At 47.9% G+C, this 16,175-nt stretch overlaps 1 protein-coding gene across 1 annotated transcript in view; it reads right to left on the reverse strand.

Annotated features, from left to right (window-relative positions):
* Myo81F (unconventional myosin 81F) overlaps nt 1-16,175 on the reverse strand; it is a 113,771-nt gene that overhangs the window by 17,248 nt on the left and 80,348 nt on the right. Inside the window, exons 15-24 of the mRNA XM_028311074.1 lie at nt 11,061-11,202; nt 10,543-10,775; nt 9,678-9,918; nt 8,849-9,242; nt 8,338-8,515; nt 7,854-8,028; nt 6,958-7,135; nt 4,807-4,961; nt 4,090-4,218; nt 3,325-3,585 (exon numbers count right to left, since the gene is read on the reverse strand). Coding sequence (XP_028166875.1) covers nt 3,325-3,585; nt 4,090-4,218; nt 4,807-4,961; nt 6,958-7,135; nt 7,854-8,028; nt 8,338-8,515; nt 8,849-9,242; nt 9,678-9,918; nt 10,543-10,775; nt 11,061-11,202 — 2,086 coding nt within the window. The remainder of the gene's footprint in view (nt 1-3,324; nt 3,586-4,089; nt 4,219-4,806; nt 4,962-6,957; nt 7,136-7,853; nt 8,029-8,337; nt 8,516-8,848; nt 9,243-9,677; nt 9,919-10,542; nt 10,776-11,060; nt 11,203-16,175) is intronic.

The raw sequence follows: 16,175 nt of genomic DNA on the forward strand, positions 1-16,175 counted from the left end.
TGCGCCGCCCTAGCCGGAAGCTGGGCGGGCGACATAGCGGACGAGAGCAGGTGTGATACTCACAGCAATTTCCACAGTGCTAGGCGGCAACTGCTTCGGCACTGTTCCTCTACAGTTATCCAGACACCACTGGGCACAATGCGCCGCTCTAGCGGGATGCTGGGCGGGCGACATGGGCGACGAGGGCGAGTGTGATACTCACAGCAATTTCCACGGTGCTTGGCGGTAGCTGCCTCGGCGCAGCTCCTCTACAGTTATCCAGACACCACTGGGCACAATGCGCCGCCCTAGCGGGATGTTGGGCGGGCGACATGGGCGACGAAGGCGGGGGCAGGCGGGCGTGGGTCCGCAGCCAGGCGATGTAGTGGCGCGCTAGCCTACGGCTGAGCTACCACGCTACTGCGTGATATCTTGATGTAGTCTTTGCGGTACTTACAGCAATTTCCACGGTGCTGGGCGGCAACTGCCTAGGGGCCGCTCCTCTACAGTTATCTAAACACCACTGGGCACAATGCGCCGCCCTAGCGGGATGTTGGGCGGGCGACATGGGCGACGAGGCCAGAGTGATGCGATACTCACAGCAATTTCCACTGTGCTAGGCGGTAGCTGCCTAGGAGCAGCTCCTCTACAGTTATCCAGACACCACTGGGCACAGTGCGCCGCCCTAGCGGGATGTTGGGCGGGCGACATGGGCGACGAGGGCGGGGGCAGGCGGGCGTGGGTCCGCAGCCAGGCTGAGTAGTGGCGCGCTAGCCCACTGCTGGGCTGCCACGCTACTGCGTGATATCATGATGTAGAATTTGCGATACAGCAATTTCCACGGTACTAGGCGGCAGGCGGCAACTGCCTTGGGGCCGCTCCTTTACAGTTATCAAGGCACCACTGGGCACAGTGCGCCGCCCTAGCGGGATGTTGGGCGGGCGACATGGGCGACGAGGCCAGAGTGATGCGATACTCACAGCATTTTCCACGGTGCTAGGCGGCAACTGCCTCGGCGCAGCTCCTCTACAGTTATCAAGGCACCACTGGGCACAGTGCGCCGCCCTAGCGGGATGTTGGGCGGGCGACATGGGCGACGAGGGCGGGGGCAGGCGGGCGTGGGTCCGCAGCCAAGCGGAGTAGTGGCGCGCTAGCCCACGGCTGGGCTGCCAAGCTATTGCGTGATAGCATGATGTTGAATTTGCGGTACTTACGGCGATTTCCACTGTGCTAAGCGGTAACTGCCTTGGGGCCGCTCCTCTACAGTTATCAAGGCACCACTCTGGGGAAAATAGGCCGCCTTTTCCTGATGCTGGGCGGACATCATGGCTGACAAGAGCAGGTGTGATACTCACAGCAATTTCCACAGTGCTAGGCGGCAACTGCCTTGGCGCAGCTCCTCTACAGTTATCCAAACACCACTGGGCACAGTGCGCCGCCCTAGCCGGATGTTGGGCGGGCGACATGGGCGACGAGGGCGGGGGCAGGCGGGCGTGGGTCCGCAGCCAGGCTGAGTAGTGACTTACTAAGCCACAGCTGGGCTGCCACGCTATTGCGTGAAAACATGATGTAGAATTTGCGGTACTTACGGCGATTTCCACAGTACTAGGCGGTAGCTGCCTAGGCGCCGCTCCTCTACAGTTATCCAGACACCACTGGGCACAATGTGCTGCCCTAGCCGGATGTTGGGCGGGCGACATGGGCGACGAGGCCAGTGTGATGCGATACTCACAGCAATTTCCACAGTACTAGGCGGCAGCTGCCTAGGGGCGGCTTCTCTACAGTTATCAAGGCACCACTGGGCACAATGAGCCGCCCTAGCCGGATGTTGGGCGGGCGACATGGGCGACGAGGGTGGGCGACATGGGCGACAAGGGCGGGGGACATGGGTGACAAGAGCAGGTGTGATACTCACAGCAATTTCCACAGTGCTAGGTGGTAGCTGCCTAGGGGCCGCTCCTCTACAGTTATCTAAACACCACTGGGCACAGTGCGCCGCCCTAGCGGGATGTTGGGCGGGGGACATTGGCGACGAGGGCGGGGGACATGAGTGACAAGGGCGTAGCGGTACTCACAGCAATTTCCACGGTGCTAGGCGGTAACTGCCTCGGCGCAGCTCCTCTACAGTTATCCAGACACCACTGGGCACAGTGCGCCGCCCTAGCGGGATGTTGGGCGGGCGACATGGGCGACGAGGGCGGGGGACATGGGTGACAAGGGCGGGGAGTAGCGATACTCACAGCAATTTCCACGGTGCTAGGCGGCAACTGCCTAGGCGCCGCTCCTCTACAGTTATCCAGACACCACTGGGCACAGTGCGCCGCCCTAGCGGGATGTTGGGCGGGCGACATGGGCGACGAGGGCGGGGGACATGGGTGACAAGGGCGGGGAGTAGCGATACTCACAGCAATTTCCACGGTGCTAGGCGGCAACTGCCTAGGCGCCGCTCCTCTACAGTTATCCAGACACCACTGGGCACAGTGCGCCGCCCTAGCGGGATGTTGGGCGGGCGACATGGGCGACGAGGGCGGGGGACATGGGTGACAAGGGCGGGGAGTAGCGATACTCACAGCAATTTCCACGGTGCTAGGCGGCAACTGCCTAGGCGCCGCTCCTCTACAGTTATCCAGACACCACTGGGCACAGTGCGCCGCCCTAGCGGGATGTTGGGCGGGCGACATGGGCGACGAGGGCGGGGGACATGGGTGACAAGGGCGGGGAGTAGCGATACTCACAGCAATTTCCACGGTGCTAGGCGGCAACTGCCTAGGCGCCGCTCCTCTACAGTTATCCAGACACCACTGGGCACAGTGCGCCGCCCTAGCGGGATGTTGGGCGGGCGACATGGGCGACGAGGGCGGGGGACATGGGTGACAAGGGCGGGGAGTAGCGATACTCACAGCAATTTCCACGGTGCTAGGCGGCAACTGCCTAGGCGCCGCTCCTCTACAGTTATCCAGACACCACTGGGCACAGTGCGCCGCCCTAGCGGGATGTTGGGCGGGCGACATGGGCGACGAGGGCGGGGGACATGGGTGACGAGGCCAGAGTGATGCGATACTCACAGCAATTTCCACGGTGCTAGGCGGTAACTGCCTCGGCGCCGCTCCTCTACAGTTATCTAAACACCACTGGGCACAATGCGCCGCCCTAGCGGGATGTTGGGCGGGCGACATGGGCGACGAGGCCAGAGTGATGCGATACTCACAGCAATTTCCACAGTACTAGGCGGTAGCTGCCTAGGGGCGGCTCCTCTACAGTTATCTAAACACCACTGGGCACAATGCGCCGCCCTAGCGGGATGATGGGCGGGCGAAATAAGTGACGAGGGCATTCGATACTCACAGCAATTTCCACAGTGCTAGGCGGTAACTGCCTCGGCGCAGCTCCTCTACAGTTATCAAGGCACCATTGGGCACAATGCGCCGCCCTAGCGGGATGTTGGGCGGGCGACATGGGCGACGAGGGCGGGGGCAGGCGGGCGTGGGTCCGCAGCCAGGCGGAGTAGTGGCGCGCTAGCCCACGGCTGGGCTGCCACGCCACGGCGCATAAGCAGAGGACCAGCCATATGCGTTCCGCCCAGTCTTCTACTGGACATTCTGTGATCTGTTGACAAAAATTTTTAAGAAGATTTAAACATAAGCACAGGAAAGCCATTAAAATGCTAAATGTAATCATCATTCCTTTTATCTAGAGCAGTGGTTCCCAAAGTTGTCTGGACTCATCTAATACAAGTTCCCAAACTCGGGACCCACCTATAGGAAATTCGCCCGCTGCCCAGCGGTTGTATCGGTAGGGTGGTGTGTCGTTCTACAAGCAGGGCCCATTCAATGTTCGCTCGCGACCCATAGTTTGAGAAACCCTGATCTAGAGATAGTAACACAGCAGAAGATGAGAAATCTCTCTGAATAGCTGTTACCTGTTCCAAATAAGATTGTCAACTTTTGAAACTGCACACATGATATTGTCAGACAGTAGCTTCGAAAACCCATAGTCTTTGCCTTTAAAAAAAGGAGAAGAAGCCTATCACTTGGGTGTTTCTTAGCGTATTTACACGTTACATACATAAACATAAAAGATATTCTACGAGTAATTTATAAATGAACTTGCCTGTCTAACGCATTGTACTAATATCTCGTCCCGTAACTCTTCGCGCTCCAGCCCCTTGGCTATGACCGACTGGATCACTTGCGTCTCCTTGTCTGCCGTCAGCTCGCCTCTCATGTACCGGCATAGGTCCTAAAACAATCATAATATCATGTTTAATATGAACGGTTCAGTGATCAACACATTGTCACAAGCAAAAATTCATTCAATCCTACCGCCCAATTTATGTTCATGTCAAACTGGCGTGTAATTTTCCCATTTTGTGTCATTTTAACACAACCACAAGCGGTGGTATTGTAATGTTCGAATTGCGTAGTAATTAATGACCGCGAGCTGATCATCAGTGTTGACAGATTATGGCTGGTTTTAGAATCGCACTGACCGCTCGCTGATCGTCGGCGCTGACAGATCAATATGTATGTAACAGTATGTAATGAGGGTTTTCGCGATTGAAAAATCCGCCAGATGGCAATACGTAGACGCGAGGTCCAAATGCTGCATGATTGGTTATTTTTGACATGACATTGACAGATATGTCAAAATCCACACACCAAGAACTCTCATTGAACTAAACGTTCCTGAGTGACGCTGATCGCTCGGCGCCGACGATTCATACATTTCGGCTGTCAGCGCCAAAGGTTAGCGTGCTTCAGCGCGATTCTAAAACCAGCCTTAATTTGTACCATACAAATGTACTCTTAAAATACTTGATTGCCTTACCCGGAATATATTAACAGCCGCAGTGACACTGTCAGGGTCATGCAGCTGTATATGTGACGTGGGTATGCTGCTGCCTTTGTAGTACGTGATCATCTCCTCTTTGGTCAGAACCTCCATGGACTTGCTCTTGCGTGTTAGAGTCGCCATTATTGTCCCTGTTGAGATAGCAATGGATTATATTATGAACCTTATTTATAAAGCATTAATGGACTTTTTGATGATGTCCTCTTTCACAATAGTATGGTTGTTAAAGTGAAACATGCGTTCAGCAGAGATCGCTCCGTTAAACCTCCTACAAAATGTTAGAGATGATAATTGACTATCGACACTGAAATAGAAAAGTTAATTGTAAAGGATCTGCCAATCAATTTATACTCTATACGAATGGTATAAGGGTTAATAATATTCATTGAACCACCAGTTATTAAAGTACAAATTGAAGAAATTAGATAGATCGTTTGTTACTTTAGTCCAGTCATTATAGTAAGTTCACCTCGGAATTCGAGATACCCAGCTGTAAGTCTGTAAATACGTGTATATTGACCCCCTAAAAGTTGTCTCAAAACCTACATATGGTAGGGTGTAAGCAACGGACAGAATTCTATACATGAAATATATTTTCAAAATAACTATCAGGGGGTGATTAGTGATCGATACTGATGCCAAAAATGCAATCCGTAAAATTTTTGTCTGTCTGTCTGTCCGTCTGTATGTTTCTTATAGAAACAAAAACTACTCGACGGATTTTAACGAAACTTGGTACAATTATTCTTCATACACCTGGGCAGGTTATAGTTTACTTAGGAAACCACGGGAACAGGAATTAGCGGGAAAATCCTTTTGTATGAAAAATCTAAACGCTTAACGGAAGTTAGACGCTTGAAATTTGGCATGTAGGTACCTTAGTAAACTTAAAGCTTATTTACAACAAATAATTACCGAAATTCCCATGGGAATTAGCAAGAAATCCTTTTGTATGAAAAACCTAAACCGCTTAAGTTGACCTGAAGTGATGCAGTGACCGCGCGCTCTCCGCTCTCTATCTCGAAAACGGTTCACCGTATAAAAAAGTTTTTGAACAAAATTTGTAGAGAATTTAGTATTCTACAATATTGATAATAAATACAAATAGCAAAAAACCCATAGGAAATGAGATATTTCCAAAAAAAGCGCAAAAAACCGATTTTTGTGACCTTTGACCTTAAAATTTAATAGTTGCTTACACCCTACCATATGTAGGTTTTGAGACAACTTTTAGGGTGTCATTATACAAGTATTTACAGACTTACAGCTGGGTATCTCGAATTCCGAGATTCTTACCTAATTTAAGCTTAAATGACTGGACTACTTCCACAGAACGTGTGATATAACAGCACCGGTAAGAAGTAACTCGTCTATTTTAAGTCAATTTACGCGTGAAGAAAACCCGTTTTCGCAACATTTTTCATTGTTTCTCTGCTCCTATTGATCGTAGCGTGATGTTGTATAGCCTATAGCCTTCCTCGATAAATGGGCTACAATCTAACACTGAAAGATTTTTTAAATCGGACCAGTAGTTCCAGAGATTAGCGCGTTCAAGTAAACAAACAAACTCTTCAGCTTTATAATATTAGTATAGACACAGAATAATAATAAGTACTACGTACAGAAGTTTTACTTCGCGAAGGTATTTTAAAAAATGTATGCTCAATGCCATTAACAATATGGTGTAATTTAGCCTGTCTAGGGAGTCAAGCACCATTTTGTTGACAAACGTCAGTGATCGGCACAGCGCCGAAGCTATAGGGCTGACTTCGGTAAAATGATGTGACGTGAGGTGCCAAACTGCGGAAAATGGCGGAGGAAATACATGATTTAGTATTATGAATAATATTAACTACTTATTTACCTCTCATTGTCTTGAGGCAACTTAAAAAAGTACATTCTGTGTTTTTATTATTATTTAGGCAGTTAAATACAGCACAGTATTTAGTACACCATTTTCTTTATTTTCTTCCATCATAGACAAGAATACGCGTGCGTGAGTCAATGTTCGCTCGTATGTGAGGCCTTGTAGAATAGTATCCTGTAGGTGGCCATCGTGCGTGTTTTGTTTTCGATGTAAACTCGTAGAGATGAACAGGCCTGGTATAGATATAAGATATGCATTACCTTCAGGTGATCGCGGATGGTCGTTGAAGTACATCTTAGCGAACTCCGAAAGGTCGTTGGGTACGTCTGCAGATGGCGTGATGGGCGGGACCGCACTGGTGGGAGGCGACGCGGCCGCTTCCATTTGGTTGAGCCGTCGCTCCACGCGCTCCTTGCGGCGGGCGTGGCGTTCTGTGCTCTGTGGCAAGGGAACAAGGATTACAATAGGGTATTTGCCACCACCAATGAATGAGGGTCTTCGCGATTGAAAAATTCGCCAGATGGCAATACGTAGACAATTTTTTTTTTAATGGCAACCAAACCTTTCTGGGAAGTTTATTTCTGCCAATGTCGAGTGAAAATTGACATAGTTATCAATAGAACGTGGGTGTTTCAGTTCTATTGATTTTTCATGGATTCCGTGAAGTTAAGTATGCCCGTAAGCAGGTTTCTGCAATACGGATTTTGACATATCTGTCAATGTCATGTCAAAAATAACCAATCATGCAGCATTTGGACCTCCCATCTACGTATTGCCATCTGGCGGATTTTTCAATCGCGAAAACCCGCATTGGCGTGTTTTTTAAAACTGACAAAAAGACTCCCATAGATTTTCAATGGCAACTAGCCCGTGATGTCACTATTTTGTCAACTGAATTAAACTTCTTTTTTTAATTACAATGCAACCAAAAATCTTAATTTACAGGTATGAGGTAATTTAAAATTAATTATGTTTTGAAGAACAGAATAAAGTGCCTTTTTTTTTTTAAAGTTGTGCTTTAGAATGATTGGGAAGTGGTAGAAAATACCCAATTAGGCGAGAGCGATTTCAGAAGGGTTAGCATGCGTGGTTCAGCAACGATACTGGTACCGGACCTAGTGGTAAGCAACTATAGCTTTTGTTTACTAGAACTTACGGTAGAATCTCCGTTGAGCATCGGCGGCGGGCTGATGCAGGTATCCATGGGGATCGGCGGCGGCGGCGGCGTAGGTGACTTCATTTGGGCTGGCATTGGCACGTGGTTTATCACTGGGATTGGTGCCGGTGGTAATGGCGCTTCTAACTCTGGTTCTGGCTCTGTGTCTGGTAATCTGGAGGAATTGATACTGTCAGTAGTCTTGAAGGCTAATCGTTATGTATGTATTTGTAAAATAGTGAAAGTCTCAACATTAGGCCTTTAACGGGCATAACAAGTCCAAATTTTTCATTGTTTTTTTTGGACCTTATGACAAGCTAATGAAGTTCAAAATATGGTGGGAACTACTATATTCCCACCCGTATAAAAGGTTATCTACCATTCAGACTGCTTCAAGTTATTTTCAATTATAGATTTAGGTTGCAAGTTTATAGTTATCATCACAGTTTCGCGAATACACATTGCTAATAGACAAGAACCTTACCCATTATTTTCCGGCGGCATTTGAGGCGGCGGCGGCGGCGGCATGGCAACACTAACCGGTTCTTTGACCGGTTCCGGCGCGCGCGGTATGACCGACTCGTATATCGGCTCCTTTCCGTTGATGACCGACAGTTTGCCGTTTGGTATCACGCCGTTCGTCAACTCTGGAGGTGTAGTATCTGTAGAAGAAGTATTACTCGTATTTTGGCAAACGTTTTTAAATACCTCAACTTCCATTTTTCATATTTCTGGTCAATGCATTATAGATGACAGACCAGATCAAATAGTCAGCGGAAGCGGAAGTTCTCTAGTAATTGTGCGATTTGTGTGACTTCTGTACAAAGAGCTAATGTGTGAGAACATAAAAACTATCTAGTATTAGCAACTTGGATACATCAAAGGTCTTCATTTCTTGGAGGGCCTCGATGAAAAAAGTGGGACAACAGAATAACTGGGTGTAACACGATGCCTTTAATAGTATTAATCGTAATACGAGTGTCAATAATTTGTACCTTTAGCAGCCGGCGGCGGTGGCGGCGGTCCGGCGGGCTCGGGCAGCGAGCAGGCCGGCGGCGGCGGGAACACCGGCGACTCCTCCTCCCCGCCGTCTGACATCGGCGGCGGCGGCGGCGGCAGAATCAGAGACGACGACATCGCGTCACCGTTCGACATCGGCGACATTCCGTTCGTTATCGACGACGACATCCCATTGATGGACGTCGACATGCCGTTCGTGATTGATGACGTCATTGAAGGTGGTAGAGAGGGCGTGATTATGTTTTGGAGGGGAAGGGAAGAGGGAGGCGGCGGGGGGATCGCGTCGGAAGGTGCGCCGTCCGGCTTGCGTTGAGCTTCGGTGTGCGATTTGCTCAGCTCGTCCATTTCGGCAGCCAGGACATGCTCCAACTAGAAAGGAAATCGTAAGATATTCGGAATGCGTAATATAGTAATTGGATGGCATGTTGCAAGTAAGGCTATTAAGGTTTTTTATTGGCGGTCAAGCTGTAGATCCTAGCTACACAGGAGTTGCAGCGGTGGGAACGTGAGGTGGGATTAGTCCCGTAAGTAAAGCCTTACTTACGGGACTAATCCAAATAGCCATTTGATTTTCAGAATGGAATAGACTTATTATTCAGTTCTTTGGATCAAGGGTTGGTAGATTCAAAAATACGACACCGCACTGTCTGAGACATTCTTAATTTTTACATGAGTACCTACGTACTCGTAACTCCGTTGATTAATCCTTCAAGCTCCGCGAATCTAGACACAATTGTTATGACATTAATTAATGCCGTCTGGGACTCAATCGGTTAATCAATCTATTTCAATTTTAAATCTTACCTCCTGATGCAAATCGTCCGCCAGCTTATCCATAGAGTCCCCGATCTCCGCGATGCTTGGCTGATGGTGGTCCGGCTGGCCGTCCGGCGCTCCTCTTTGCGCCGGTACATCAGCCAGGAAGTCAAACAGGTTGTCCAGGTTGAGGGAATCCGTTCTGGGACCAGAGCCCACAGCGAGACCACGAAGTTGTTCAGCCATGTTCTCGAGCTCGGCTCGTTCGGCGCACGCTTTTTCGGCTAGGCTGGAAGTTATTGTTACTTGTTAGTTATAAGTCTTATTATGGTCTTATATCACCATACATACAATTACCCTAATTAGAGTGTGATTCAGTTACTCGCTAAAAGTAGATTGTCAGTAAAGCCAAAAGCATTGTTTACGGCGCCACGGCGACCAAATTGAATGGACTTTTCCTAGTGATATTAAACACGTTTAACACCAAGATACTTCTTAGAGCTCTTAACTCATCTTAAATATTATGTAACTGTATGTTTATTTGTAAGGCCCAGAACACACGGTGAAAAGCAATTGCAACCAAACTGCGACCAGTTTGAAACCGGTTCGAAATGGTCGCGTCATGTGTGGTCTCTCAACGGAATCTATGGCAGAATCTTAGATGCAACTCAAAAGTAACTAGAAGTTGCAGTTTCGTTGCAATTGCGTTTCACCGTGTGTTCTGGGCCTAAAGGATTGCTAGATTGGGTAAGTTGATTAAGAATGATATTATTTTATATAGGAAAAAACGTTCAGTAGGTACTATATGGATGTAGTCAATCCACACTTTTTCTCTCTTCACCTGCACTCTGCTTCACCTATCAACCTACACATCTTCAAAGTAAAACTCATTTCTACATCTGTATCATCTTACCTGTTCCTCTCCTCCCTCAGCTTGATCTCTTGGTTGACCCTCTTCATCTCGCGGAGGGCGGCGGCGACCTCCCTCGCAAAGGCGCCTCGCAAGTGCCTCTGAAGTGTCATGGCGGCTCTGCGTAGACGAAGGAAAGCCGCGCGCTCCTTCCAACCGCGCCAGGCCGCTTGTAGGACTATCACTGCGCTGCGCCATTGGATGTACTGACGCCTCTTCACTGAGCCCTTGTACCACTGTATAAAGAAAATTTAACTGGTGAATTGCTTTACATGTAGATTTTTGGTTTGGTGTCCGGCTCGAAGGATCAAAGTTGAGTTTTATTGGGATATTTTTTTTAATGTACACAGATCATTTCGACTTAGATGAAAGTCAAGTTTAGGGAAGAATAAGAACTAAAACGGAAACTTATTTAATGCAAAGGCGACTTAGTCATAATGCTGTTTTGGTTCAAATGATCAAATCACACTATTATTATTACCGCATAGTTTCAGTGCTGTAGTAAATTTTTTAACATTTACCTTTTGTATAAGCATAGCTGAAGACTGCAGAAGACCCGTCCTTTTGGCTTCAAGAGGCGAGTGCACAGAGCTTCGCATAAATATTTTCGTGTGGCCGATCTGCCAATCGTCTTTGGGTGCATTTACCACTGCCATTATTGTTCTGGAAGAGAAATAACACATTAGACGGTTTTGTACGACCTACATCCAAAATAAATTAACTTGTCTAGACTAGAAGTCTATACCTAAATGCTCGAATGATCTATTGTTTTCCAAATGTGACAGATCCTTCTGGGATAAGTAAAATCAATGGAGCGAGGTGAAAAGCAACGTGATAATTTTCCGGAATGCGCGACGCAAAGGAAAGTACTGAATATGTTTTATTCTTTCATCTCATAACTAGAACATGGTGAAGGTTGCTAAATTCAAATTCTCTGACCTAATAATTTGATATGATTCTGCAGCTTTCTCCTCTGAGGATTTGCAGCGTTTGACTATAAAAAACCCAGATTATTAAGACCTGGGTGTACTCATGTGGCGTTATACCACATCTTAATTTATTGTATTTATTTTTATATTTTATGGTTATGATTTTATTTATGTAGTCTATATTACTGATGTCTTCTTCCTTGGGAGGATGCTCTAAGTGAGTATAGACCGCATGCGGTGTCATAGACAAAAATCAATAACTATTGCCGAGAATATCAACCAAGATTTATAATTCATTAATTGTTACCGAGAATACCAATCTTTTTGACAGTTCTACAACTAGTCGTTAAAATAACTCGGAATCTTTCAGTTGATGAATCACCATCAAAAATTTGTATCATATTGTAACTGAGTTTTGTTCAACACGGATTTCAAATCGAATACCTGCGTTTCACTAAAAATCCCTCTGCATAATTTAGTTGTGGACGAAGCTACACTGGTGACCCCGCGATAAGCAGCACGCTCAGCAAGGTACATATTTTTACTACCTAATAACATCATGCCGCCTACGCCGCCAACAACCGGTAACAAAGCCGAAGATGGCTCAAAGAAAATGGTACAGCCAGATCTTTATCGTGTCGGAGTACGATTACCACCATTCTGGCCGGAAGAACCGGCGGTGTGGTTTGCGCAAATAGAGGGTAGCTTTGCGCTCTCGGGGATAAAAGACGATGATACCAAATACTATTACGTCAGCGCCCAGTTAGAGCATCGATACGCAGCAGAAGTTAAAGACATTCTCGTCAATCCACCGGCGAAGAATAAATACGACACGCTGAAATCCGAATTGATAAAGCGCCTGTCAGCTTCACGTGAAAAGGAGTTGACTCAGCTACTAATGCATGAAGAGCTCGGAGATAGGCGGCCTTCGCAATTTTTGAGGCACTTACGCCACCTGGCAGGGAGAGATATACCGGATGATTTTATACGCACGGTGTGGACCAGCCGCTTGCCCACAAGCCTACAGACCGTAATAGCATCGCAACCTGAATCTACTCTGCAGGCACTCGCTGATCTGGCAGACAAGGTACACGATCTGGTACCACCATCACCCCAAGTCGCTTCGGCTGATGCCGTACCAGGATCCCTTCTGGAGAAGCTCGCCAAAGAAGTCTCTGAACTTAGCCGGCAAGTAAAAGCCCTATCCACCAGAGACAGAGGTAGGTCTCCATCAAGAAACTCGAGCAAACAACGCAGGGAGCGCACTAGGTCACAATCAAGCTATCGGAAGTTTCCCAACTGCTTCTATCATCATAAATATGGTGATAACGCAAGAACCTGCGTCAAACCTTGCGACTTCTCTTCATCGGAAAACGGTCGGGGCGGTCGGTAATGGCGACAGGCGACAGCCCCATCACAAGCTCTGGTCGCTTATTTATTACGGACCGAAGAACCAAGATGCAGTTTCTCGTGGATACAGGCAGCGATCTCTGTGTCTTTCCTCGTTCCGCCTTACGTAAACGCCGACCACAGACCAACTACCAGCTTTATGCAGCTAACGGTTCCGTAATAAACACCTACGGCTATGCTCATCTTCAACTCAACTTCGGTCTTCGACGAGAGTTCAGCTGGCAGTTCGTGGTTGCTGACGTGACCAAAGCCATCATTGGAGCGGACTTCCTATCGCACTACAACTTGGTAGTAGACTGCCGCAACAAACGATTGCTGGATTGTACGACGTCGTTGTCTACATCTGCGGCGACGACAAGACCGTCTGACGCCATTTCGTCGATCAAGGTACTTCACGGTGACTCGAAGTATAATGACATTCTTCGAGAATTCCCAGAAATAACTCGCCCTCCTGGCATTCATCGTGAAATTCGCCACAACACCGTCCATCACATCAAGACCACGGCCGGCCCGCCCATTCATTGCACTCCACGAAGGCTGGCGCCGGACAAGCTGAAAATAGCTAAAGAAGAATTCGAGTCCATGTCGAAGAATGGAACAGCTAGGCCATCAGATAGCCCTTGGTCGTCGCCTCTTCATCTGGCACCTAAAAAGGATAACAGTTGGCGGCCTTGTGGCGATTACCGCATGCTCAACGCTCGAACTGTTCCGGACCGCTATCCTATACGACACATCCACGACTTCAGCCACAGCCTATCTGGATGCCGCATATTCTCTACCTTGGACCTGGTCAAAGCATACAATCAGATACCAGTAAATAAAGAAGATATACCCAAGACCGCAATATCTACACCCTTCGGATTGTATGAATTTCCGTATATGACATTTGGTCTTAGGAATGCCGCACAAACATTTCAACGTTTTGTTGATGAAATGACGCGTGGATTGGATTTTGTCTACGCCTACTTAGATGACTTCCTGATCTTTTCAAAAGATAGTAGTTCCCACCAAGATCACCTCCGTCAGGTATTTTCACGGCTGAAGGAGTATGGAATGGTTGTGAACCCTTCGAAATGTATTTTCGGCGTTGAGGAAATCAAATTTCTGGGATACCACATATCTGAGCAAGGTACGAAGCCTTTGGATGCAAGAATCGACGCAATTAAATCATTCCCAGCTCCCAAGACGGTTAAAGAGCTCAGAAGATTTTTAGGAATGATTAATTTCTACAGACGTTTCATACCTCGGGCAGCAGAAATACAAGCTCCACTGCACAAACTTCTGAACGGCTCTGTTAAAGGCTCTCATCCAGTTGACCTTAAAGCTGACAACCTGACAGCCTTCGAGCAGTGCAAGAAAAGCCTCAGCGAAGCAGCCTTACTTGCTCACCCGGAGTGCGACGCCTACTTAGGCCTGGTCACTGATGCGTCTGATACTGCAATCGGTGCAGTCCTCCAGCAGAAGAAGGGTACACAATGGCAGCCTCTCGCGTTTTTCTCCAAAAAGCTCAACTCAGCGCAGAGTAAATACTCACCATATGATCGCGAGTTGCTAGCCATATACGAGGCCATAAGATACTTTCGGCACATGCTGGAGGCTCGAGTATTCACCATCTACACTGACCACAAGCCTCTTTGTTTCGCCTTCGCTACCAGGAGAGACAGCAGCTCTCCAAGACAATACCGTCATCTGGACTTCATTTCCCAGTTCTCAACGGACATCAGGCACATATCAGGGAAAAACAACGTCGTTGCCGATACGTTGTCGCGAGTGGACGAATTGCAGACGCCAATCGATCTAGACGTCCTTGCTTCGTCACAATCCTCAGATCCTGAGCTGGCTCACTATTTAAACGGCGAAACTTCGCTCCGCCTCAGAAAGCTTAAGATCTTTGAGGGCAGCTCTGAAGTCTACTGTGACGTCAGTACATCCTCACCCAGACCTTTCGTTACGAAGCACCTGCGTAAACAGCTCTTTGACAGCCTGCATAGTTTAAGTCACGCAGGCGCGAACGCTACTACTAAATTGATCGCACAGCGTTTTGTTTGGCCGGGTATGCGCAAAGACTGTCGAGAGTGGTCCAGAGGATGCCTCGCATGTCAACGCTCCAAGATCACAAGACACGTGCAAGCACCATTGGGAACCTACAGATTGCCCAGAACCAGATTTCGACAGGTTCACATAGATATCGTTGGTCCATTACCGCCATCTCACGGATACCGCTACTGTCTCACAGCCATCGACCGATTTACCCGCTGGCCTGAGGCGGTACCAATGATGGATATCACGGCTGAAACTGTGGCTAACGCATTATTGTCTGGATGGATCGCTCGTTTCGGTTGTCCGGAAGATATCGTTACTGATCGTGGACGCCAATTTGAGTCTGCCCTCTTTGGATATTTATCTAAAATAGCCGGCTTCAAACACAGAAGAACGACGGCGTACCACCCAGCATGTAACGGCCTTATCGAACGACTTCACAGACAGTTAAAAGCTGCTATCATCTGCCACGGATTAAATTGGACTGAGTCGCTCCCGCTAGTTCTACTTGGGATAAGGAGTGCCTTCAAAGAAGACCTGCAAACTTCGTCCGCCGAGCTAGTCTACGGAGAAACGCTCAGATTGCCCGGGGAATTTTTTGAACCAACTACTGACACCACTACTGACTTGACGGACTTCACAGCAAGACTCCGAAGCATGGTCCAAGATCTGCAACCTGTTCCGACATCCAGGCATGGCTTGAAGAAGGTATTCATTTTCAAGGACTTGCCCACAACCAGTCACGTCTTTCTGAGGGAAGACGCTGTACGTGGTGCGCTACAGCCTGCCTACACAGGACCTCACGCAGTCTTAAAGAGAGCAGACAAGTTCTTCACTATCCTGGTGAAAGGAAAGCAACTGACGGTATCTATAGACCGACTTAAACCGGCCTATCTACTGAAGGACACCACAACCACCATCACTAATAAAGACAGCAGAAAGTCCGAAAGTCCAGAAACCGCCAAGAAAATCGCTGAGAGAAAGTCAGAAGATAAAGTAGCAGAACAGACAGATAAAAAGAACTATACAACTAGATCGGGACGCCAGGTTCGCTTCCCCGACCACTACCGGCCTTGACGGCCCACGGTGGTCCCGATTTAATAAAACATGGACATTGATGCTAGAAGCACGAAATTTTTTTTGATGGTTACTGCTATGATAACCAATAAGGCAAAAAAAAAATTACAATTCTACGACGTCTATTTCGTAGTAAAAAAAAATAAATAGATATTTTTTGTATGGAAGAAATTACGTTTC

This window comes from Ostrinia furnacalis, unplaced genomic scaffold (genome assembly GCF_004193835.3).
Source record: "Ostrinia furnacalis isolate ACB-3 unplaced genomic scaffold, ASM419383v2 OfSCF3159, whole genome shotgun sequence".
NCBI classification, from domain to species: Eukaryota; Metazoa; Arthropoda; class Insecta; order Lepidoptera; family Crambidae; genus Ostrinia; species Ostrinia furnacalis.